This window comes from Oxyura jamaicensis, chromosome 2 (genome assembly GCF_011077185.1).
Source record: "Oxyura jamaicensis isolate SHBP4307 breed ruddy duck chromosome 2, BPBGC_Ojam_1.0, whole genome shotgun sequence".
NCBI lineage: Eukaryota > Metazoa > Chordata > Aves > Anseriformes > Anatidae > Oxyura > Oxyura jamaicensis.
This window is the reverse complement of record NC_048894.1, coordinates 58,755,538-58,780,467: the sequence shown is the minus strand read 5'-3', so window position 1 is coordinate 58,780,467 and position 24,930 is coordinate 58,755,538. Positions and strand designations below refer to the sequence as shown.

Genomic DNA, 24,930 nt, shown 5'->3' with positions numbered 1-24,930 from the left:
AAGCAGTTCAATAACAGCTATTTATTGCAATAACAAACTTTATATAAAGAAAAAGAATGGGTGCCTACATGCTTTATAGTACTTTTATTGATAATGCAGTTCCCCTATGTTCGCCTGTATGAAGCAGTTCCTTTAATCTTGGCTCATGCTACGCTCTTTCATATGTCTCTAGATCTTATTACAAGAGGAGAGAAAATCAATTGGTTAAATGTGTTCTGAACACCGTACTTGTCATATCACTCTTTTGTTTGCAAAGATGGAAAGCTCAGTTCATCCAGAATGTCACCTAAAGAATTTCCATCAGTGCTGTTTGGTTACAGAAACTGATGGATTAACCTTTCCCCTCTGAAATTGGTGATCAATGAGTTTCAATGTAGAAATATTCCAATGGGAAAGCACTTCTTCTTTTTCCAGTTAAACAACATTAAATGTCTATTAAAGCCCATTATGCATGTTAATACCTGTCATCACTTCATTACTTCACTGTATTTCCCAGCCTACAGTGACTTTGGAGGAAATTACACTGCCATCTAAGGACCTATTTTGTGGGTAGTGCTAAAGCATTCTTCGTGTCATACTTAAAAAATAAACGGTACAGAGCTAAATCTTCACACACAGAAATATGAGATTCTCCTGTAAACATTTTCCAATAACTTACAAACCAGAGCAAAAAAGAAAAAGGAAGAAACAGGTTATTAATTGATTTTTTTTTCTTTAAAAAAGATCAGTTTAAAAGAGCCCTAAATTTAAAACATCAAGTCTTAAAAGAAGGGTGCAGGCATAATACCTTTTAATAATCACGGCTTCTTCTAATGTCAAAAGCGTGGATTTAATCCAAATTTACAGTCTCGAGTCTTAATTGCTGTTACTGTTAAGTGTATTAACTGAAAATATTGTGATACAAAAAGAGCTGAAATAATTTCAACCATTTTAAGTAATACTTCTACAGAAATTCTGTGTTCATTAATCTGACTATATATTTTGTCTGTTTGACTCCAATCCATAAAGAGACAGCTTCAATGTGATTACATTACTATTATTCCTGGTGAGAACTGTGCATTACAATAGTTTGCCCATTTAGGACAGAATATCATTAAGAATACCCTGGGAGAATTTAACTGGTCTTTGAGGAACTCTCTTTTCATTTTGCATTGTATTCTTTTTAATAAAGGGAGGCAGAAACGGAGTGAAAACAGTAATTGTTCACAGCAAGAGTTAGGGAGAAATCAGTAATAATATTCAGTTATTGCAGCTCTATAGTCCCTGCTAGTGTTCCTGTAAGCAACCATGAATGATTACAGCACGACTTAGCTAAGGTAGCCACTATGGATGATTGATAGGACATTAATCAAAAGATGCATATCAGGCTCAGAATTTGTTCACAGCTTTCTTCTAATAGCTGATTTCATGTTCAGTGAGCTCTATGCCAGTTTGTTCAATTTATTCTTCAGTGTACAAGCCATTCATCAAAGAACACAATGATTTAACACCCATTTTCCTTTTTAGTAACAAACATTACTAAGTGTAACTACTCTGGTCTGTTCATTAAAAAACATACAATTACAATGTCATACATGAGGCTGAAACGATGCCTCTTTACTATATCCCTGCGTCTATCCTGCTACATACACTGTGAGTTAATCTTGTGTACTTCAAACAGTAGACGGCACCATCCTGAAGATGCTATCAAATCCTCCGAGATCTACAAATGCAACGTGCAAACAATTTGGATGAAGTATTTTATTTCTCTGTAAGCAGTTATTACCTTGGACATTTTCACCCCTTAGCTGAATCAGTTTAAAAGAAAAAATAAGTGGTCTAATTTCATTCAGAGCTGCAAGAACCTAGCACCCTTAGAAACACAGTCTTTTATTATTATTATTATTATTTGCTTTCTAGGTCTTTAAGAATGCACAGCAATACCTAGCTTTGCAAGTCCCAGTTCAAAAGCTTGGCAGTATTCTCCAAATCCTACAGAGTAAAAAGACAAATTTAGGATTCATCCACAGGACATGACTGCCTTAAGTGTAGATCTTGCCTATCAACTCTGTGAATACAGATACATGAGCACATGCATCTAATATTATTTTAACCTATCCAGAGCACAGGAGATCACTCTCAAACAGTTCAGGAGGGGCAGGAGGGTACCGCTGCGATCTGAATTTATTTTTAGCTCAGTAGGAGGCTGTTACGGTGCCGGTGATAAGGACTCAGGAAGTTGGATGGTGAAGAGGAACCTTTGGCCCTGAATACAAAAAAATACTGTAGGAGCCCCAAGATGTATGCACACAATTTGCACTTAATGTACTTCATATATATTTACTGGCGTTTGGCAATATTCTCGCCTCTGTCCCTCCAAAGACGGGAAATGACTGCTGTGCCAACAGGGTATTTTTAGTCAGTTATCCCTGCTTTGCATTCTCTACCCCACAGAGAGCAACACAAAAAGAGATGATGCTTCCAATGGCAAAACACCTTTGTAACTAAAGGACGAGAGCAGCTCCACTTGAATATAGAAGACAGTATCGCTAACCTGCAGTGACATGTCTTAGAACAGTACAGTGCAAGTGCTTAGAAGTTAAGTAAGTATATTTGTTATTCCTTTGTACATAAATACACGTGGCTTGCATCAAAAGCATAAGTTTTACCCCACAGAGATGCCCTCTTTCTTTACATCTTCTCTAACACCACATGGAGCCTCCAGAAGTAGGATGCTAAGCCAGGCATTCCTGACTTTTGTCCAGACATTATCTTAGCTAGGGGCTCTTACTGGAAAACAACGACACCAGAAGCAGATATATTGAGACACAGATGCACAGATGTGCTGAGGAAAGGAGGAGAAATCTTTATTTCTTTAGTATCTTTCTTTTGCCCAGTACCCAACAGCACAGGGCTGAGACTGAGGTACTAGGATTTTCCTATGGAGCCTGGCAACTAGCTTTACATTCTTTCCAAACTTCACAGCCCTCAGACTGAAACAAAAAGGAGATCACGAGGGAGCAGAGCAATAGGGTAGCAACTAGCCAGAACATCTGAGGAAGAGTACTCAGAAATGGTGATAGCAGTTCAGGCACCAGGGAATTTCTTAAATATCTCAGACAGCTGCCTTCAAATAATTCTCTCCAACTGGTTCTGGAGAGCTCTTCATAAGGCAAAATGACCTGCCTCAGTTTAATGTCACCCTTAGGTGAGATGCTGTCATTGTGAAACCTGGCCAGTTTTTCTGATCTGAAAAGATTAGAAAGATCTTAAGGAACAGAAGGTGTTGGGTCTTTCTCTGCCTTTCAGAAACCATTCAGGCTGCTCAACAATAAAGTTCATATTGTGGGCCAAAAAGTAGAAAAAGAAACCAAAACTTACAACATTGCTGGCACAGAGCGCTCTGTTGGGAAGGGAGACCTGGATTTCTCCTCTCCAAAGTTTTTAACACACTTTGTCCAATAACTGTTGAATACAAGGCACATACAGAATCTCTGTAGCCCAGACTCCCCTGAGACCCCCTGGAGATCCCTCAGCCTTGACCAACAGCTGTGTGCTCTCTTGATGGCCCCACCGAGCCCATGCTGTTTTTTGGTCAGGAGGCCAGCATCAACAGGAAGGATGGGCCGTGGCACCACCTGACCTTGACCAGCCATTCTAGCCATGTTTGCTTAAAATTGCACCTATAATGGCAATGCTGTCACTCAGTGATTGCCTAAAATTCACACTCAGAGGTGGTAAACAAGGCCTGAAAGTAGTGATGTTGAGAGCTACAAGTCCACATCTACTGAAAACCACAACCATTTTTTGAAAAAGTGATGAGTGGCTTCAGAGGCCTCAGTTTGCTTCATGTTTCTTTGAAGACACCTTCAAGTGGCTGCAGTTCAGATGTGGGGTACTCAACACTTTCAAAGTCCAGATGCCAAAAGAGTGCAAAATGGCTACCCCGATCTTTCACAATTTCCAAAACAACAGTCATTTCCAAAACATCTTGGATTCACAGAAATGTAAGTGAATTATGCATCGTTTCTCCCATCTACTTAGGAAAGAAAATCTGTACCACTAGAGAGATTCTGATTTGTAATTCTGTTAGAGACTTATTTTTCTAACAAAGGAGGAGAGGAAAATAAAGAAAAGATGAATGTTTATAAGACCACTAGTAATCTACATGAAGGTTATCTTTTTAGTTGTTGAGTTTTATGGGGGGTAAGGATTAGAAAAAAAGATGTGTAATATTTCTATTTAAACATTAAATAACTCATATTTAATGACAGAATAGCCCATCAGTGATGTCATTTATTTTTCCATACTGTGGGCTTCCATGCCTGTCTGTCAGTCTGTCTCTCTATTTCTCTTCTCCTCTGCAAAGTCTCAAACTCCCTTCACCGGAGGTAAAGCAGGGCAGTGAACTACATTGCAATTACATGAGCACATCAAATTTTAAGGAACTGACTTCAAGAAGAAGAAAAACAGACGTTATAATCAAAACCAAACTTTGTGGCTACTTTGTGGCTGTCCTACTAACAAGGTCGTCCAGTTTCTGGTCACAGCTGCAGAATTTACTGCAAAACAGCTGTGAATTCAAAGCCTGGAAAAATTCCTTCTTTCCTATGCATCACATAGGTGTGCCTAAGTAGACAGGCTGACACAAAAATGCAGAGGAAAACCTAATATCATGAAAACTCTGAGGATAGTTGAATTGTATGACATAAGTTTCCTATCCTCACAAAAACTGTTGAAGATACCTTTCTTACAACATGGAACACACACAGCTCTGCAAGATCTGATACACTCAAGTACAACACAAGTGCTCACTCCATGAGGGAAGGAGCTTCCTGCTCTGCAAGGGGGCACATGGGACCTTCCTGACATAGAGGAGCCTTGGAGCTCTCAGCGTACTCTGTAGCCTCCATCATTTGTTCTTGCTATCAGCTACTGACACTAGGAAAACCAAATGATCCAAGCCATTCCTAAAAGGATCTCAGCTAACAAAGAGAGAGGTATTTTTTTTAAGTGGATTGGCTTCATATTGAATAAAGCTGATCATCAGGTATTAGCTTACCTTCATCAGGTATCACCATGGCTTCTTCTAGCTAATGCTCAAGTAGGTAAAGATGTTACTGCTTTGTCTTACTCTCCCCTAAGAGTTGCATGAAGCCCATTTTAAGTAAAACTGAGAAACCAGGCTGCAGTAACCCACCAATAAATGTTGCATGAGTACTGGGACTCACTGAATTGAGTGGAGTTTTAAACCTTTGCAGGTCAGGAATTCACCTTTAGTTTTTAATTTGGATTTGTAAAGTCCTTCTTTATTGCTTAGGAATATTCTTAAGGGGCAAACAAGCACCCTTCCCATATAACAAATGCACCCAACTGCTTTTCAGGAAAGCATCCCTAATAACTCTTAAGCACTGCTGAAGTGAGACCAACATCAGCAAGTCCTTAAGTGCTGTCCTAAAACCCAGGCCCTACAGATACAACTGTATTGTTGTCATAATACAAATCGTCATAATACAAATCGTAATTACATTAACGGTGATGGCTTTCACATGCTCAGAGGCTCCTATTTTTAAAAGGACTAATGTAAGAACTAGCTTTATTCATCCCACAGTAAACTGATTTGCAGGAGACACTGCCCAAAGCATGGGATGCAAATAAAGGGTGGCTGGAGTTGAACCATGGGTGCTAAGCAGATATGCATAAGCTGACTTCAAACACTGAAGTTTATGCATCTCTTTTGATGGAACTATGTGTATCTCTAACATGCAGCCAGGAACACTGCACAGGCAGATGTGGAAAGCTGTAGATGGTCAGCAGGACAGACTCATACCCTGACCCCAAAAGAGATGCAGAAGAGGGAAAGCCAATGAGTTCGCCTTGGACAGGAACTGGATGAGAAGAAGCCAGGAACATCATGTAAGAAAACCGTCTCCTGATGTTTGAGGTTTGCAGTAACAGGAACTCATGTACCGTCTTTGTAAACAAATAGGAGCAAATAAAAAGCAGTTTCCAACTCTGTCATCTACTTCTCCTCCTGATGGAAACAACCTGAAAAACTTTATATTGACAAATTGTTCAGGTCACAGGAGTGACAACACATTCAGGAACTTCACAGCCTTGAAAAGATTTGAGAAATTCTTACTGCTTGAAATATCCTAGACGTAAAATGGAAACCAAAGAGTGTTACAGGATGGAAGACTTTAAAAATGCACCTTTGTGTGAAGCATTTTGCCTACAATATGCACAACATTTTTAGAACTGAGAAAAAGAGTTTTGTTTTAAATTATGTTCTTTTCTCTCTGCTTTCTAAATGGCAGCACTGATGTTTGAGTAGACAATGCAGATGATTAATCAGTTGGTTTTATGGCTTGTCACTTAAGTACAGAGAAAAACAAAATAAAGCTGTGACCATGAAACCAGACATGTGGCATGATCCTAAAGGCAGGTCTGAAACTTGAAATGCATTGAACACATTTTCCAAAACTGGCTAGGTTTCATGAATATCCCCCTGCATTTATAATATTGACGCATTTTATTAAAAATCACTAACTTAGAGACAAGTCATCTAACTGCATTTGTAGAGATGTATCCTGTATCTAATAAAGCACAGCATATATTATACTACTTTTTCAGTTTCCATTAGATAATAGTCATCATTTTACAATTGTATTTAACTCGCATCGTTGCCTCTTTTTTCACTTTTCCATTACCAGTTTAAAATTAACAGACTCTGTGGTTTGTACTTTCTCTTCAGCTTACCATATTATCTATTCTGTTTTATCTGCTCAGCTAGGTGAAATTTTTCTTCATGAATACATTGCCAGATGCCAGAGTAAAACGGAATAGTTTCGGAGAGCAACAGAACCTGATTAACCTTATATGCTCAGACAGCACTGACAGTTTTGTCCTCCCAACTGTGATATTCCTGTCTAGGAATCCTTAGCATCCTAACTGGAGTTTGTATTAAAAGTATCTTGCACAATTCATCTGTGTTTGTTCCGTGCAAGCCCATGACATTTCTGGTAAACATTATTTTAAATTAAATTCATGGCTAAGCATTTTTTTGTTTCTAAAGCTGGTATCATTAATTACATGAAATGTGCTAATTAGCTCTTGATATTAGGGTCTGAAAATTAAGTGAGCTCTGTGTTAAACCCCAGCACAGTTTTCTTACATCCAGAACTTTCCTGTAATTAATACTGCACTGGATCCAATGCCTTGTCTAAAGACTTAAAACTCTAGTAACACCAAATTGATCTGGAGCAAGTTGCTTCAAAATGCCTTTTAATTACAGGATCTGTGGTATATGCATCTACAGTTTGTATATATATTATCTTGTGTATGTTTATCTGTACATGTAAATGTGTATGCAGAGTGCACACGTATATTCTGTATTTCTTTATTTTGCTTGACTTGTTACTTTATATGCTTTCTGAAGGCAGAGATCTTGCCATTCCGTGTTTATGTGTATGTGTGGTGAAAAACACCTACCACTTTCCAATGCAAGGTGCAGGTGATCTCCAGAACAATCTCCCTGAATATCACCATCCTGCATTCTGCCTGTGCTTTCTATAGGAGGCCAGCTGCAGAATTCCATTTCAACAGGGCCTGAATTAAATGCAACTTTCTGTAACACTGAAGAATTTCATTTTTATTCACTTTGTAGCACTTCCCTGCCATTCAAACTTCTTGAAAGAGGGTATAAAATGAAGCTATTATGGCACGATAGAGCATTACATCCTTTTCTGTAGATTAACTATACGCGGTGCAAGACCACAGAGAATAAAGCCCCGTGCTGCCCATATGCGATGTGTGCCTAGTTACAATAGAGCCTGTTTTGGTGGGGTTACACCTGGTCTGAATTTGACTCCATCTGAACTGCAAATATGCCTTCATTTACAATATACTACACACTATTACCAAGAGACCTTCCAAAGCAAGAAATGCATTCACTCAAAGTCAGCTTTGTGTCTCACTTAGACCCCAATAAGAGTGATAACAAAATGGCAAAGCACCTTTAATTCCAACAGAAATAACACGTTTTCTATCTGGTACATCCTATCAAACAAAGCTTCTTGCAAAACATTACCAAATATATTGTGGTCTACCCATGCTGTTCTAAACATGTCCATTATAAGATTCACTTTGTTAAGCAGCATTTGATTGTGTCCTTTTCCACACATTTAATAAATACTCAAAACACATAAATACTTAAAACTTACAATCTCAGAGTGGAATCAAAGATAAGAATTGAGCAGTCTTTTTTAGTTAAAAAAAAAAAAAAGTTAGATATGAATTCTCAGATGGCATTTTTGGTTTTCAGTGTAATTGTCAACAATCTGGCAGTGGATGTAAGCAATGAAAAAACAAAAGCTGCCTTTTTGACAGCATTGTTTTGAGCAGTATGGTGAAGAACTAAGAAGTATCTTTAGAGTCAAGTACGCTAGATGAATTGGCAACGCTGACAGCCAGATGTATATTGATATTGAAGGGATAAGTCTGAACTATTGATATACTGTCTGTAAGCCAACTGAGCCAACTCACAAGGAGCAGTGCAGAATTCAAAGGAGGAATGAAAATTCTCTCAACATGAAACTGTAAAAAACACATTAAGACAAATGGAATGGGATACAGAATAGAGAAAACCATAGTATGTTTGAGTTGCTGATCCTTTTCTGTAGTATTACTACATATAGCAGAGGGAGACTGTTTCAGAGAATATCAGCAGAAAGGACAATGACAGAGCTCTCCAAAGAGCAGACTGAAAGCAATCATTTGCCTCCAAAAGGAGATTAATACAATGAAACATAATAAGAATATATAAAATATTGAAAAAAAGCATGAAGACTGAGAACACGAGGGCTCCCTATCTTATAACTACAAGACATTCTGTTAAATTCAAAAACTGGGTAATTTATACCTGATAATAGATACTCTTTGCTTTTTTTATACAGTGCATGGTCAGACTGTTTGGGCTCTCTGCTGGAGTTACTTTCATTTTCTTATGCAAAAAAACTTTATACTTTCAATACATCTTAACTCTGTTTTTATGTATGTTTCTCTTCTCTTTTCTCTTTGTGTTTGCAAAGAGCAACTGTAGAAATTAATACATGGTCAATTAATACATGGTCACTCGTCTCTAGCTATAATGCAGTTCAGAGAGGAGTGTACTGACTCATTACGGGTACTCTACCACAAATGCTCTATGTAAGAAGCTTGTATGAGATGAGTAAACCATTGTTAATCCAATACCTGCTTGAAGTCGTGTCTTCCTCAGTGATACTAATTCCCTGCCACCTAAGCTTTCCCTACAAACCTGGCTATCTCTTTCTAGTGCTCTTGGCAAATGCATCAACACCATTCCCCTCGTGTCCAGCTTCAGATCAAAGTGATTGGAGCCAGAACAACCAGGATCTGTCTGTAATTAACTACACTGTGCTAATCTCTCCTTCCTGTTCTCACAACACCAGGGATGCAGGGGCAGAGTCCAGGGGAAAAAAAAAAAAAAAAAAAAAAAAAAAAAGCGTTGCTGTGCTTTTTCAGTTTCTTTCAGACCTTGGAGGAAATCCCAAAGGGCTCCCATGCTGCTCATAAGAAACTGATTTTTAAGATGTTATGAGATGGCTATGGTGTATTCTCAGTTACATCTGCATAGACCAAAAGAAAATCTTTTCTAGTAGGTGGAACTGCTCCTGACTTAAACAGTTTGTAGCTGACAGGGAGTTTGCCTCATTTTCTGAAAACTGACTTTGTAAATTTGGTATTGTAGGGCTGTTAAGGGATTGGAAAAATAATAGAGGTTCTGAATTTCAGATCATACAGAACATGAAGTCCCAACCTCCTGTGTTTATTAAAGACCAGCTAATCTTTTGTAAAGGTTTTGAATTGGTACTCTTAATACTATGGGAAGTGATTACCCCCTCTATAATCACTCTAGGCCATGCTGCCTCTCAAAAAAGAAGTGCTAGTGAAGTGCAAAGTCTAATAATTGTCACAGGTAGCAGATATAACATGTAAGTACATCCTGACAAAAGATTAATAGCAGGGGTGCTGCACTGCAGGACTGAGGCAGGTAACCAAATGAGTAAATGTCAAATGAAGGATTATCCTCATTTGATGCTGCTTCATACGCCTACTTTCTGCATAATCTTTCTCAGCTGAGACCTAAACCAGGTGTTTTCAAATGCACAAAGTAGAAGCTCTACCTGGTGTGCTAAAGGAGATCCACTATTAGCTGTCAGCAGGAGCGACATCTTCTTTTCAAGTACTCAGCCAGTAGTCAGGATACAGCATTATGCTGCCAGCTGACAATGACAAAGCGCCCGCCAAGTCAAGCCCTATCTGGATTGTGCTAAACTATTATTATTTATTATTCAAACTGCGGTAGTACCCATGTCAAGGACCGGAGCCCTCTCATGCTTGTCTCTGTAAAACCACAGCCGAAAATGTGTCTCCTTTTATTTGGCTTCATCGTCAACATCCTGCAGTGATCATACAGAGGGTGCTAGGCTGAAAAGCTGTGTGAAACATGGGATGTAATCTTTTAGCCAGAGGATGCACCTTTTTTTTTTAGCCAATGAAAAAAACAACCTGGTCCTGGAGACACTTTCTTAATACAAGTAGCAGCACCTCTGCAAAAATAGATTGAAAAAGCATTGAGACTACAAAATCAAACATACCAGAACTAACCTGCCTGTACCCTCTTGTTCTCACTCATCAGTCTTTAATTATGTGACCATGCACCTTTTTTCCCCCTTCAGGACTCCAACTTCATTCAGGGCAGAAGACACACAATATTCTTCACTGAGAAACACTGATGTTTTTATTCTCCTTGCCCAGGGTATTGCCCATGGGCCTTCCTTCAACTCCATTTAAACCTTCTGTGAATACATAATTACTGATACCCTCCTGAGCTTCTCTACTGTGCTCATCACCGCAGAATCTAAGTACTTCACAAAACATTAATGCTTTCAGCCTCCCTCTGAGGTGAAGGGGAAGGACTCGATTTGCACAGGCACGTGAATCAAAGAAAGACTAAGGTAAGTGTCACTCATTGCTGTTGCCCATTTTCAGACATGGTGGCCTGATCTCCAGGGTTAATCAACATGACACAGCACATGAAATTTTCAAAATAGCTGTCAGTAGCTTCAAGCCATGGCTGTGAGCACTCAGCTTCTTTGCAAAATTAAGTTTTATGCTGGGCCTCCAGAAAAGAAACTGAATGTCATGACCCTGGTGGTCATTTCTGACTAGTTCAGTTTGCCCAACATTAGGCTAGGATTTTGTTGCAAGAGCAGAGCCCAGTCTCCACATAGCAAACAACCAGGTTAAGATACTCCCTTCTCTTCTACAGCTGCCTGAAGCAGCCAAGGGAGAGTCCTGCAGCTCTGACTGATCCAGAGAAGTGGCTCAGCTGGTGCACTGAAGCAGGCAGGGAGGGATCCTGTGAAAAAAATACCGTGCAACCCTAAAATTAAAGATGGTATCAATGCACAATCACAAGGGGGCAGTACCTTCATTCTCGTTAATGACTGGTTTCTGCATGCCTTATTTTGCAGCTTTTTCTCTCTTCTAGTGCAATCTTACTTTGAGTTACATGCAAGCAATTTGTCCGAGTGTGCTTAGCCTGGACAGTTCCTGGTCTGGCACCTGTTTCCTCTGAAGACTGCTTTCTTTTTCACATTCAAGGAAGGAAGGCCGTTATGGTTGGGCAGACAGCTTCGCCTCCACAAGCTTCCCAAGGAGGTAGCAGATTAACAAGAGCTGCAGCTGCAGGGAAAAGTCCTCCTTCCTTTCTGTGGGCCCTGGACTGGAACTTGCTGAATTCTTAGTAAACATCTATTTAACACATGCTAATAGAAATCTCTTAAGGGAGTATCACAGGTTGAATGGGACAAGCTCTCAGGAACAGCAAAGACCATATCTATAGCATCTAGGTGACATTCTTGACCAATTTTAGCTTCTCAGAGAAACGGTAGCAAGAGCTCTTTTACTATGTACAGGAACGTCTGGTTTCCCCTAACGTCATTCTGAGAAATTAATAATTTTGGCTTTTTTTAAAAAAAAAAAATACTCAGCTTTAGATAGGCATCTGCCATGAAAAAATGCTACCGGGCGTAAATTATTTGGGCTAAGTTAAAAGCGATTGGAAACAAGATCTAGAAGGACTGTGTAATGTTAAATAAAGTTAACAATACTGACATTGCCTAAAATACAAATCCTTCCTATCTTGGAATTCCGTGTGCAGAGCTGAACTATGCCATTTTCTTGCTGTAACTCCTATGGGATTTACCTGCAAGTTTCCAGAAGCTGGGATTTTACACTAGGAAAAGTTGTTTCTACATTTTGATCACTGCTGCAGACAGGATATTAAACAGGATGAACCTATGATTTGATTCAGTACAGCAGTTTTTGTGCTGAATGCATTATTTACAAGATGGTGAATTGCAATAAATGAAGTTTTACTGATAGCCCTGTTGTTATTTAGTCTTGGAATTTATTAAAGCAATGAAATGTGGCTTGGGCTGAATACCTTATGTCACTGTTTATTTTAGTGTAACTCTATTGTAGACAGGTTTACATGAGAGAAGTTAAAAGGCATCAACAGAGGTGAGTTTCAATGCTGGGAAAAAAGCTAGCTCTCTCTCCCTTTCCCTCCTTTCAGAGGGAAAGAATGGAATGATATGTTTACCACTTTTCATGATGAAAATACTCTCATTAAAAAAAAAAATTATTAATTCAAAACTGTGTGAAATTTTGTATTATGCATGCCTGGAAAGTATGATCAGTGAGTGCTGAAAGTTTCTGCCAGCCATAGGCTCAGTCGCACAAGCATTCTTGTCCCCAGTCACACCACTTCACAAGACCCATTGTGCTGGTGGGTGCACCCTTACACAGTCTCCGCACCTAAGTTCTACAACTGCCTTCAGCAAAACTATTCATCTGACTCTGGCTTGGCAGGTATGGCCCTTACGTTTGTGATCTGATGTGTCAAAAACATAGAGCAATGATTTCCATCTGTGGGGGAAGAGTAAAAGGAGGGAAGACTTACTCCAGCGTAGAGAGTATGCCAACTTTCATGCACTATTTGCTTAACCAAACTTACAAGCAATGGAAAAGGAGCTTAGTAATTGAAGTGCCATCCCATCTTAACGACAATGGGGATAGTACACCTCCATACAGTAGATATATTTAACAGATGTGGTCCAAAACTGCTGCCAGCTACTGATATAAATCATATTCCACATTAGGGAGCTTGGTAATTGGGGCTGTGGTTACAAAGATTGTAGAGTTGTATTGCAGAGCTATGATATCATACCTGTGAAATACTACACAGCTATTCAAGTACATCAGAGCTATGAAACATGACTATTTAAAAGAAATGCTTAAAAAAAAACCAACACAACAGCACTTATGCTAATGCCAAATATTTACAGTGCTGTCACTTTCAAAGTTTAGCAGGCTCATAGTTTCCAACACACCAGTTGCATTCACCATTTTCTCCAAAAGTGAAAATCCCCATAGCCACTTTTTGAAGTTTTAAGTGTGTCATTTTTGCTGGAAAGGCATGTTTGAGCCTTGCCAAAATTTTTTTTTTCTTAGATCTCAAGAAATTGCTGTGGGGACTTCCTCCTTTCCCTCAATGCAAATTGAAGGTGGAGGCTGCTTTTAAGCCAGGGACCAGCAGCACTCTTTGTTCGAGTGCCACAAATGCAAAACCAATATTTTCTGAGACTTTGGAGAAGTGGGGGATTTTCATTTTTTTATTTATTGAATACCAAAGGAGCTTTTCTCAGTTAAGATATAACAGTGTCACACATACAAGAATGTTCTGCAGTTGCATCTCCATTTTTCTGCTGTTTCTCATTTTCTTCCACTCCCTTTTTCCGGCACTCTTGCTTTTGTTCTATCTCCCTGTGCTCTGTTTGCTTCCCTTTCCTTTCTCCTTACACAGTACAATTTCTCCCTGCCTCTTCCGTTGCTACTCTGATCTTCTGCATTCAGAACAAGCATTTTTGGCTCTTTTTTTTGCACATGCAAATGAAGTGGCCAAGTGAAAATCACAGCATTTCTGATGATACCGGATGATAACAGTACTTCCTTAGTAGAAAAAAAAAAAAAAAAAAAAAAAAAAAAGATAATTCAGCCACAGAAAATCTAATCTTTCAATATACAAACTAACATGAAAAAACTTAAGCATGGATATCAAGAAATTCTAGCGAAACATTTTAATCGAACAGCACCATGTGTCTGTGCTTTACTTTCTGATGATTGTAATGTATGAACATTTCACTCAGATGTATCTATGAACAGAAGAACCCAAGTGGCTTAAGTTACAAACCTATCCCAGAACTTCTCTGAATACAGATTCCTTAGGAGACACACACATACACAGGATAATAATATGCCAAAATGTCCCTTGTGGTTACCTTTCTGAGCAAGAAAAAAAATATTTTATACTTCAAATTAAGCACTAGTGAACATACAGTATAGAAATTGTAAAATACATGTATACACAAAACAGAACGGTTACTTAAGATGTGAGTGTACATTCACACTTGTGTGTGCCTGTGTGTGTGTGTATGACATACACGAGAATATACAATATACATAGAAAATGCTGTTCTTACCTGATTGCACTTGCAGATAAGTGGCCATAAGAACCACTGGCAGAGGAACTGCTACGAGAATTATTGAGAATTGTGACCAAGGAATTTGGAGATGTCCGTATCATGGTCTGAAGGTCAAAGCTGTGATCAGATAGGGGGGATATGGACAACGTACGCTTTCGGCTTGGTCTAGCTGACAATCTCGGACTCGGAAACCTGGCGCCTGTTATGTAAACACAAATAATTATCCACTGGGGTACTTAATTGCATTTATTTTTTTATCAGTGATGGGTAGAGGGAGTCATAAGACACCAACATGCTGTGACAAGCCCACTCTCTCCACTTGTGATCTACTGGCTACGATTGAGGAAAATTAGGATGAAAAATCTATCTTCCTGTGGCTTACCTCAGGGGAGCTCTGTTTATTAATGTGCAAGCAAAATGATAAATTGCTAAACAAAAGGAAAAGACTTTTATGAGTTATCCCTCTCATTTCTGGTGATTTATGAATCTGATGGCTTCTTAGACATTCACATCATTAATTCAACCACAAGCAATGAGACAGTGGTTCAGATCGGGGCTACTATCAAACCCAAACCCGCATCATTTAATACATGCAGTCAAAGCTAAACTTGTAAAATATAGTGTAGAAATGAAGTGGCAGCATTTCCTTTGTTGACAGTAGTGCTGCCTGTGCGATACTTGATGCAAAACTAAAAATCAGTACTGAAAAAACACTATAAAGGCCAGCTCTACCAACAGAAGTCAAATCGGCATTCAGAGCATTAGATTGATAAACAGTAGGCTTTATCTGAATTTGTCCAGGATCCCATATTCTTGTGTTGGGTTGCACAGGGGCCTACAGTTGCCAGATTTCTTTAGAACTAAAGATTAAACTCTTCAAAACAGTAAAGAGAAAGCAACCATACAGATACCATTTAAATAAATACATACTATATTTCTAGATTCTCTGTGCTGCTTTGAAAATCTCTGCCTCTTCTGGTCTATTTTACCTTTACCTTTACCATCAACCAACGATCTGCAGTCCTGATGGAAGATAGATCACCTTAAATTTCTTCCCCTTATTTAATTATTTTCCATCTCAGTTGAAACTGAAGAGAGAATTAGCCTCCCTGCTGTGTACTGAACTATTTCTTGTAACAGTACTGCAGCTTCTACCTTTTTAATCCCTTCAACCTGCAGTAAAGGACTGAGTCCTAACAATCCTGACAGCCAGGGTCACGCAGGTCTTTGGTTTAATGCCTACTTTACAGCTACTTCTCCCAGACTCCTTGACTTCATCTGTAACTTGCTTGTAATTAACAATGGGTCACAAGCCTCCATTATGGGTCTGCTTTTCTTGATTCTTGTTCATCTCTTGGTGCTTAGGACAACTTTTCAATGGGGTATTTAAATTTATGTGCCTAACTTTAACCAGCCCAATGGACTGCAATTAGTCTAATCGCAAGGACACAGCTGGATTGCAGTCTGCCATTACACTTTCCTTTACACATCTGAGTGGGTTGCCCTTCTCTCTGTACATTCTATCCAAGATTTTTATCTGGTATTAAAAGCTGCCACTTTATTACAGCTCTGCTTGTGTGATCAGACCTCTGTCTATAGTCCTTTTCCTAATCTGTGCTGAGTTTTGCCTCAACTGCCAACGTGGGTGTCAATTCTCTTTGGCATCTGGCTGATACGTTGTTTTGTATTGTTTTTCCTTTTATGCACAAGAGGCCTTAGTCCATACTGCTCAGCCTTGCAATGAACATTCACAGTCTTGATTCATCATTTTAAACTTAGACATAGTCATTTATTTCTGCCTAAATCTACTACACGTTTTGTAATCCTTTTTATCTCCTTCTTACAAGCTTGCTATCGTACTGCATCTGCTATTTTCTTAGTGCCATGCTTTGTATCTTTCAAAGGCTGAAATGCTTTATTTGTGCCAAAATAAAATCCAACGTTGATCAGCAGCCACAAGAAGCTGCAATGTATTTCATAAGGAAATTAAAGATACATGCTATGGTAAGACAAAAATAGCAATACTTCACACTTACATCTTTCATCCACTACTCATCTGCTGACTGTTCAGCCAGCATAAATCAGAACAACTCCTCTGAAGTCAGTAGGGGTAATGTAATTTGCCTCAGCTGAGGATACAATTTGAGCATTTTATAGGTGAATAAACTCTGTTATTGCTGTTTTACAGGCTAAGTACAGGTGTTCCTGGCGAAGCAGAAAGCAAAGGGGACAAGACCTGACAGACACTGGCTGACCAGCAAAGTGAGATGTTGTTCAAGCACAATTTCCACAGCAGCATCTATTACCAACTATCCCAACGGTGTGTTGTATATGACAGGAACTGTTTGTAGTTATGTGAACATTGATAAGAACCCTCTAGCACAGACCTCATCAGGCCAGCAAGGAAGCAGCAGGCATACTCAGAAGGGGACAAGACCTCATTAAATTTCTGTATTTAAGTTTAGAGTCATTGTGCTCTACAGATGTCAGTGTCTGAGCAGTTTCAAATGTGATGATGGATCTGAATTGCAGTTTTGAATCTGTACAACTACAATAGGTTTGCTACTTATTTGGGAAAGTTGCTAGGAGCCTGCAAAATGTGGACTGATGGATACTGATTCTAACTAGAGGGGGTGCATAGGTTTGATCAAAAGAGCGGAGCAGTTACTAAGAACACTGACAACTGAACATCTTTCATTTGAAGCTATACTGGAGACAACAGCTGGGTTTTGCTTCTTCTGTGATCAGCCACTATTTTCTGTGCCAGCAGCACCGAGCTGAACTCATCAGTACTCCAGCCCATACCTCAGAGGGGTCTGAGCAAGCATCACCAACAACTGTTGAAAGCTCTTATCATCTTAGAGAGAAGCACAGTCACCCTCAGCAGATCACCCAGGAGTGAAATTCATGCTCTCCATGGATCCTCAAAAGCTGCAACAACTTCTGTCCTCCTGCCTTTTCTGGACTGAGCCCATCTGCTTCACCACTTGTCTAAGTCATGCCATGGCTCTTCTAAGAGCTGCTCCCAATGCTCATTAAACCTCCCCGTTGCCTTCCAGCTGCTGCCAGCAGCCAACCTACTCCTCACCTCTGCACAGGGCTCCTCCAGGCCGTGTGCCAGGGCATGCCTGTCCCCTGCACTGTGGGAGATGTGTGAGATCTGTGGGCAGTGAGGAAGAGAGAGGTCTCTTCCAGCTACCAGAGGAGAAGCGCTGGGCATTGGCTGCAGAGAGCCCAGACTTTAGCCACACCATCCAGCAGTTTGGGGCTTCCTCTTCTCCTCCATGCAGTGCCCATTTCTAGCACCACCTAGATGGGAGTATTGCCAGCATCCTCCATATATGTGGGATGGGGCCAGTTTCCCAAGGGTGAACAGTCCCCTACATACAGGAGGATATTCCTGCTTCACAGCAGGAACTGACAGCCAAGGCCACGCAAGAACTCTACAGAATCTGACAATGGGAGAAGGGGATTCGCTTCAGGGGAGGCCACAACTTTCAACGCGGAAAATACAATTAAATGGAATTACTGTTTTTTCAGATCTCCGTGGTTTAATTAGATTTTACATTCTTAAAAAGTCTTAAGCATGAGCTGTCCATTCATTACCCTGCAGAATGTTTGCTAAACCATTCATTTAGTATAACATCATTCTTACTCAGTCTATTACTATAAAAAGGAATAGATCACAATTTGTAAGTTCCTCTGACTACTAAGACAAACTCTTCAGCCTTGCAGGGGCGTTTATTTTAAACACAAACACTTCAATATTTGTTTAGCAATTTGAGATGTCTGTCTGCGCACTGTATTCTCCCATCGAAGCATTACATTCCACACTCCTAATAAAATGCTTTAAAACCAAAACATGCAGGACTAGTGATTCACTAAAAATCCATTTACCTCTGTGCAAGCACTGAAAAAAAAATCAGCTTTGGCAAAGCATGTAAATGTAAGCTGACAGATAAGATTTGTTTAGGAATGTCACCTTTTTGGAGCAGGTATTATAGTAAAAAAAAGCCAGTAGTAGATAGTAAAGACTACCGTGTGCCAACAGAAAACCCAGCAGGTGTCAGAAGAAAAGATCTCATTCCTGGGGTGGAGATCAATTCTAAAATAACAGATATCTATCTCCATCATAAATTTCAAAAATGGAATATGCCATCCAGCAAATTTGCCCATGAATTTGATTTCTGAGTTGAAGTTTTTAGCATTACTTAATCATTTATAAGGCAATCTTCAGACATGTATCATTTATTCCATCCCTCTAAATCAAGTTTCATCCAACCTGTTTTATTCCATCCCTTTAAATCAAACTTCTTTGAAGCCATCCAAGGCATTAGTTTCTATTGAAATTTGTGAACATGGAAGGTTTGTTGTTGTTGTTGTTGTTTTGTTTGTTTGTTTTTTTAGTTAAAGCATTCTTTTTTCTTTCTTTTCCTTTTGTTTTCTGATCACATATGTGTAAACTTTGTTTTCACTTCATGAAAGGCTGTCGTGAATTTTGTCTTTGTTTCCAAAATGCTCTAACACTCATCAGTGCAAGAGGAAAATGAATGGCTCTGCTATTCTGCATTCATTCTCCAGTTGTGGTTGAAAATCAGAAATCAAGCAAGCCTAATCCAAAGCTTCTCACATAGGCTCAACTCCTCAGGTAAACCTAATTTGTTACATCAACAGGGCTGCTATCAGTGTCTGTAATGTCAAAAGGGGTAAGCCAATGCTGAATGGCTTCTGAAAAAGGACAATCTATTCTGAGTGAGCACAGGCAGAAGTTAATCAGAATGAGGATATTAATACTGATTGAACCTAGAAACTTCAGGGAACATGCTTGCCAACCTTAAACGTTGGACTAGATGATCTGAGAGATCTTTTCAAACCTGAATGATTCTATGATTCCATTATTCCACTAAACACAATTCAAAAGCAGAGTACAATTTATTCTCCAAGGGAAATACGAAGCTATCAACCCCAAAAGCCATGTGATTATTATTATTATATAAATGATTAAAAGACAGGTTTTGCATACAGTATCTTTTCAGCCACAATAATGAATAACAGTTGTTGCTACTGTCAATAGCAACAGCTAGTTCCCCAGCTACTCTCCTGGTTACTTTGATGTTATAATTAAAGGTAACATATCTGACCCCTTAAGATCAAGCAAGATGATGGGAAGACTTGGTGATGGATTTTGGCTGCCAAAACAGCAGAAAAGCATCATAAGCAACAAAGAACTTTCTGGTCAACTTTTCATGCTGCATGTGAGAGGATGAGGAAACATGCCAATTAAGCATACAGGAATTTGGCCTTGTTCTCCCACAACATATTAAGAAGTTCACGGACAGTGAAGTTTAGAGCTTTAAGAAGTTTCTTCCTCCTTAGGCAACATTTAAGTTTCTGATTAACCCTTCTCTCATTCATATCATCCACAATTGTGGGCATTATTATTTATATTACAGGACAGGGTAAAGATGCCAGATTACTGTGCTAGGTGCTTCGTAAGCACACAGTCAGGAGACAGACTTGCTTCACAAAATAAGAACAATGTCTTGCTTGTATCTATTTGGTTGCTGTGTGGAATAAATGAGCAGCAGCCTTTGCGCTGAGTTAACTCACTCAGAATTAGACAGCAGATAATGAGGCAAACTACCAATCTCTGTAGTTTCCTTTGACGAGACTGGGCAAAGGTGAGAGTACTTTTAAGATCACTATATAAACCCTTAAGAAGAAAGATGCAAACAAATGACATTGCTTTGCATTGATCACTGTACTCAGCTATTAAATGCAAACATGGGCATTCTTATTGTTTTTGTTTTGTTTTGTTTTAAAAAAAGCCTTAATATTGGCTTCCTGCTAATTGTTTTGTTCTCTTTTCTAATGTAAAATTCTGACAAAGAAGAAAGGGGTTTTCTTTAGCATGATGAATGATAGGACATTCAGATTCTTATTTAATGACAATTAATTTACAGTATACCCATGCAAGTTAAGATAGTTTTAATTAGTTTTTACAAAGTAAAAGGGTAACTTCATACTCTATTTAGATAAAAGCAGCTATTGCCTGACTAAACAAATTCTCATCAAATGCAGAAGGTGAGCTGAGTGACCTTAGTAGGATTCGTTCTTATTTTAATTCTCTATTTACTGTTTAAAAATAACCCATTTGCATAATATTGTTACACATTTTTGTCTTTAACTCTGAAATAATCCCTAATTGAAAAGTTGCTGCTATAATGAATCTCAAATGTGTGATTTAAATTTTTAAAAACAAACACAAAACAAATTAAAGAGCACATTTCAAATATATAGCTGCTAAAGCTGGTGACAGCAAACATCCTTATTAGAGCTAGTGTTTAGGTACATTTTATGAATGGGATGAAGTTACGGGCAAAGGCCAATACACTTCCCATTAAATAAGAAGTGATAATATGCTTGGGAATGCAAAACCTGTAATTCTATGCAGATTACAGCATATATAATCTCTACTCACACAAGAAGGTCCTTCATGCATATGCCATGATTGGTATGAGTACTGCAGTGCCTTCTGATTTTCTTAGGTTTTCTATTATACACCTAGGTATCCATCTTCCTATAGACTGAACAGGCCCATTCCATCACGTCTGCCTCTAAATACGTGGTTTGGAACTTCTATCTCCGTGCATTTGGAAACTCTCCCAATAGGAACCGAAAACATTGCAAGTATAGAATATCCCTTTACTTCAATGAAGTCAGAACCATTTATACAAGCTAGGGATTTTTCTTTGTAACTGGAACACAGCAGCAGATTTACATTACCTGAAATGCTACCACAACAGAATTTCAGTTCTGCGAGCTATTATTAATATGCACCAATTGCATTAACAGTGTACCTCATCTTTCCATATTCCTCTCAAAATCCAAATTAGGAAGTATCACATTCATAAGCTTTCAAGTACTGAAACCTGCACATTAGTTCCTGTTCCATACTCCTTGTTTGGTTTTATTACGTTCTTCAAGTGGGCTTAAGGTATTTACATTACTGTGAAATCACTATGCACACTGCCAGTGCATAGACTGATAACAGAAACTGAATTAAAAAAAATCCTTCATTATCAAGGTAACAAAATGGAAATAGTTTGCCTTCCCAGATCCACAGTGATCTGTCTTGCCTGATTCCTGTAAAGATCACTGGTCAGTCAAATATGTCACACACCCAGGAGCATGTTTTGCAGGGAACTACATTCCCATGTGCTCCAGAGGTGAACCTCTCAACTCCCACGCTCCTAGGGATCAGCAGCTATGGCATGCAGCCAACAGTGGGACACGGGTAAGAAGAAACCACATGCTAACAAAGACTTTAAAACCTGTGGGACAATAAAGTGGTCTAATGCTAATGCATTGCTCTGTGCTACCAAGCAAGAGTCAACAATGCTTGTCTTTTGTTACCGCCTTTTACTTCCCTTCTGGAAGAAACAAAGTTCATCCCAATAAGCATGCAAGCATCTTCTGACTAGAGGGGAGTACTCTGCATTACCTTTAAGGCTGATCAAAAGAAGCAACAGTGAACAGTTTGGAGTGGTGTGCTTTGTTTTCTTCCTTCACCAGAGAAAGGGAGATATATTAAAGGTCTGAAAGATGCTGAAGTGGGTAAAGAATGTTCTTAAAACTAGGGAAAACTAAGACAGGATCCTTAAGAATTCAGCAACCTGCTTCACCTTAGAAGCAGTATCAAAGTCTATGATGCCTATGCATACAACTTGTAGGCATGCCTACCATTCTCTAAAAAGGAAGGGAATATGCTCTTAATGGAAAAACAGACATAAACCTTTTATTAACAGAGAGCTCATCAGGGGAAATACTCTCCCTAACAATGAAAGTGAGTTACTGATTGTGAATAGAAAAGGACATTCTCAAAAGCACTCAAGCCCTGCTGGAAATAAAATGTATAACCTACTTTCAGGAACAGTCCTGTTCCTCTCCCCACTTTTTCATAGTTTACTTTCAGACTCAATATAACCTTTGTACATCTGGCAGTCAAGGCTTAGGTCTTCTCTTCCAGCCTCATGAAGAGACTTGTGTTGTCTCCCACTTCTTTATCTGTCTGGAGACCTTTTGGGTCAGACCAGGAATAACAATGTGGTTTCTTTTGCAGGACCATATTTCTAGAAAATGTCACTTACTATCCATGGCATGAAGATACTCCATATGAAGAGCACCAGCTCCAGCAGTGGCAGCGGAAGGAATGATGTCTGCATACGGGCTGCGCTGGCCTGCCAACAGAGCCATCTGATGATAATATTCAGCTGGACTGACGCCAGCATGTGGAGCTAAAAACACAACATAAAAAGCAGCATTAATGATGTAAGATAAACGAAAAGGGAAGTTTTATCACATTTCTGGTTTCTCTATTAAAACAGCTTGTTTATTTTTTAATGTAATGCAACATCTGCAGTAAGCACTACTGGTCAATGTATTTCAACCAATGATACTGCAAAGACACCATTCAAAAACAGCAAGCATAAAGTATTAATGAGCTCAGTGATCTTATTTTCTTATATTTATTATTAAGTGATTCAAAAAGTGACAGGCTGACAGCAATGGAAACCAGTACGATTTATTTCATTCCATAAAAAGCTAACCATATGCAGGAAAACCTTCCTAGAGCTTTTTTCTCATTTACCTCACCCCTGGCCCAAAGGAATCCATTGCTAAGGTAACAATGTGGCTCAACTTCCATAACCCTTTAAATTTCTGGAGTCTCTGCTCAGAATACCAGATGAGGGATCCAGAGGAAGGCTACAAAGACGCTCAGAGAGCTAGAACACTTCTCTCATGAAGAAAGGCTGAGAGAGCTGGGGATGTTCAGCCTGGAGAAGAGAAGGCTCTGGGGAGACCTCATTGTGACCTTTCAATACTTAAAGGGGTCTTATAAAGAAGATGGAGAAGGACTCTTTACTTGGGGGCCAAGGAGGAATGGTCTTAAACTAAAAGAGGACAGATTTAGACTAGACATTAAGAGAAAATTATTCATTGTCAGGGTAATGAGGCACTGAAACTGGTTGCCCAGAGCAGCCGTGGATGTCCCATCCCTCGAGGTGTTCAAGGCCAGGCTGGATAGGGCCTTGGCCAACCTGATCTAGTGGGTGACATCCCTGTCCATGGCAGAGGGGTTGGAACTGAGTGATCTTTAAGGTCCCTTCCAACCCAATCCATTCAGTGGTTCTGTGATTCTAAGTCCTCTCTCTGGTCTTCTGAGACTTTCACTCACAGTGACAGTTTGAATAAAAGTTTAGGAGTAAACAAGGACAAAGCATGCTTTCAGGACAAATACCTGCTGTCAATGAACAGGGACAGGTTGTTTTTTTTTTTTTTTTTTGGAGGACAGACTGAAGTCACTGAATGTGGCCATCCCATTCTTCAAAGTTCATAAATACACGTACTTGACTTATAAGCATGTTTGCTGAGTCAGAAGCACAGACTAAATGGGCTACCCATCACTGATCTTATGAGTGATGCAGTCCTCTGATAGTGGCTTATATTAGCCTTTCTCTCCTGCAAAAATAATGTGTGAGCTTTCTGTTCCTCTATCAACTAATGGGCAACGACAGATAAACACAAAAATCCATGTCATTTTAATATCATCTCATTTCAGCGGGCTCTAAATACTACAGTAAGAACAGGGTCATTTCATGGGCTTGTGTGAGAAGTGCTGAAGTGATCACAAAATGAGCTGGGCTGCATTCTTGATTCTGACTCTGGCTTGCAATGCAAATTGAAGTGAGCAGACTTCATCTCCACTCTCTACTTCTTCCACTTGCAAAACAGCTAAAATTTCCTTACACTCTGCTCACCAGAAGATGGTACATCAGCTCATGAGTTAGCCTAAAGAACTTTAAGCTCCTGAGCTTAAGGAGCTATGCCACAACAAACTGTTGTGAATTGGATCCCAAATACAAACCTCAGAAGCAAAGAATCAACATTTATACTAAACAGAGGAAAATACAGCACAGGAATTGGGAAAAAGTTTATTCAGCAACCACATTTCTAAAGTGCATCACCTGACTTTATTTTTACCAAAGAGAATAGAAGAAAGTGCTCTTGAAGTTATTATGTCAAATATAACCAATTTTTAGGAAAGATTCAAAAAAATAGAAGTACACTGAACAGGAACAGAAATGGTATAAGAAAATAAGCTGAGATAAATTAAAGGTTGTTGGTATATTTTTCCAAATTACAAATTTGTTTTTTTTTTTTTTTTTAATTAAATATAATCTACTTCAGCCACCATCATCTTCTGTGAAATGGCAAGAAAAACATTCAGACCAAATTTCAAAAGACGAGTAACTCA

At 39.1% G+C, this 24,930-nt stretch overlaps 1 protein-coding gene across 6 annotated transcripts in view; it reads right to left on the bottom strand.

Annotated features, from left to right (window-relative positions):
* The window catches only part of GLI3 (GLI family zinc finger 3), a 217,155-nt gene that overhangs the window by 45,218 nt on the left and 147,007 nt on the right, over positions 1-24,930 (bottom strand). For all 6 annotated transcript variants that reach the window (XM_035318582.1, XM_035318581.1, XM_035318584.1 and 3 more), the window contains 2 exons: positions 22,763-22,909; positions 14,610-14,811 (listed from right to left, as the gene is read on the bottom strand). In XM_035318582.1, coding sequence (XP_035174473.1) covers positions 14,610-14,811; positions 22,763-22,909 — 349 coding nt within the window. The remainder of the gene's footprint in view (positions 1-14,609; positions 14,812-22,762; positions 22,910-24,930) is intronic.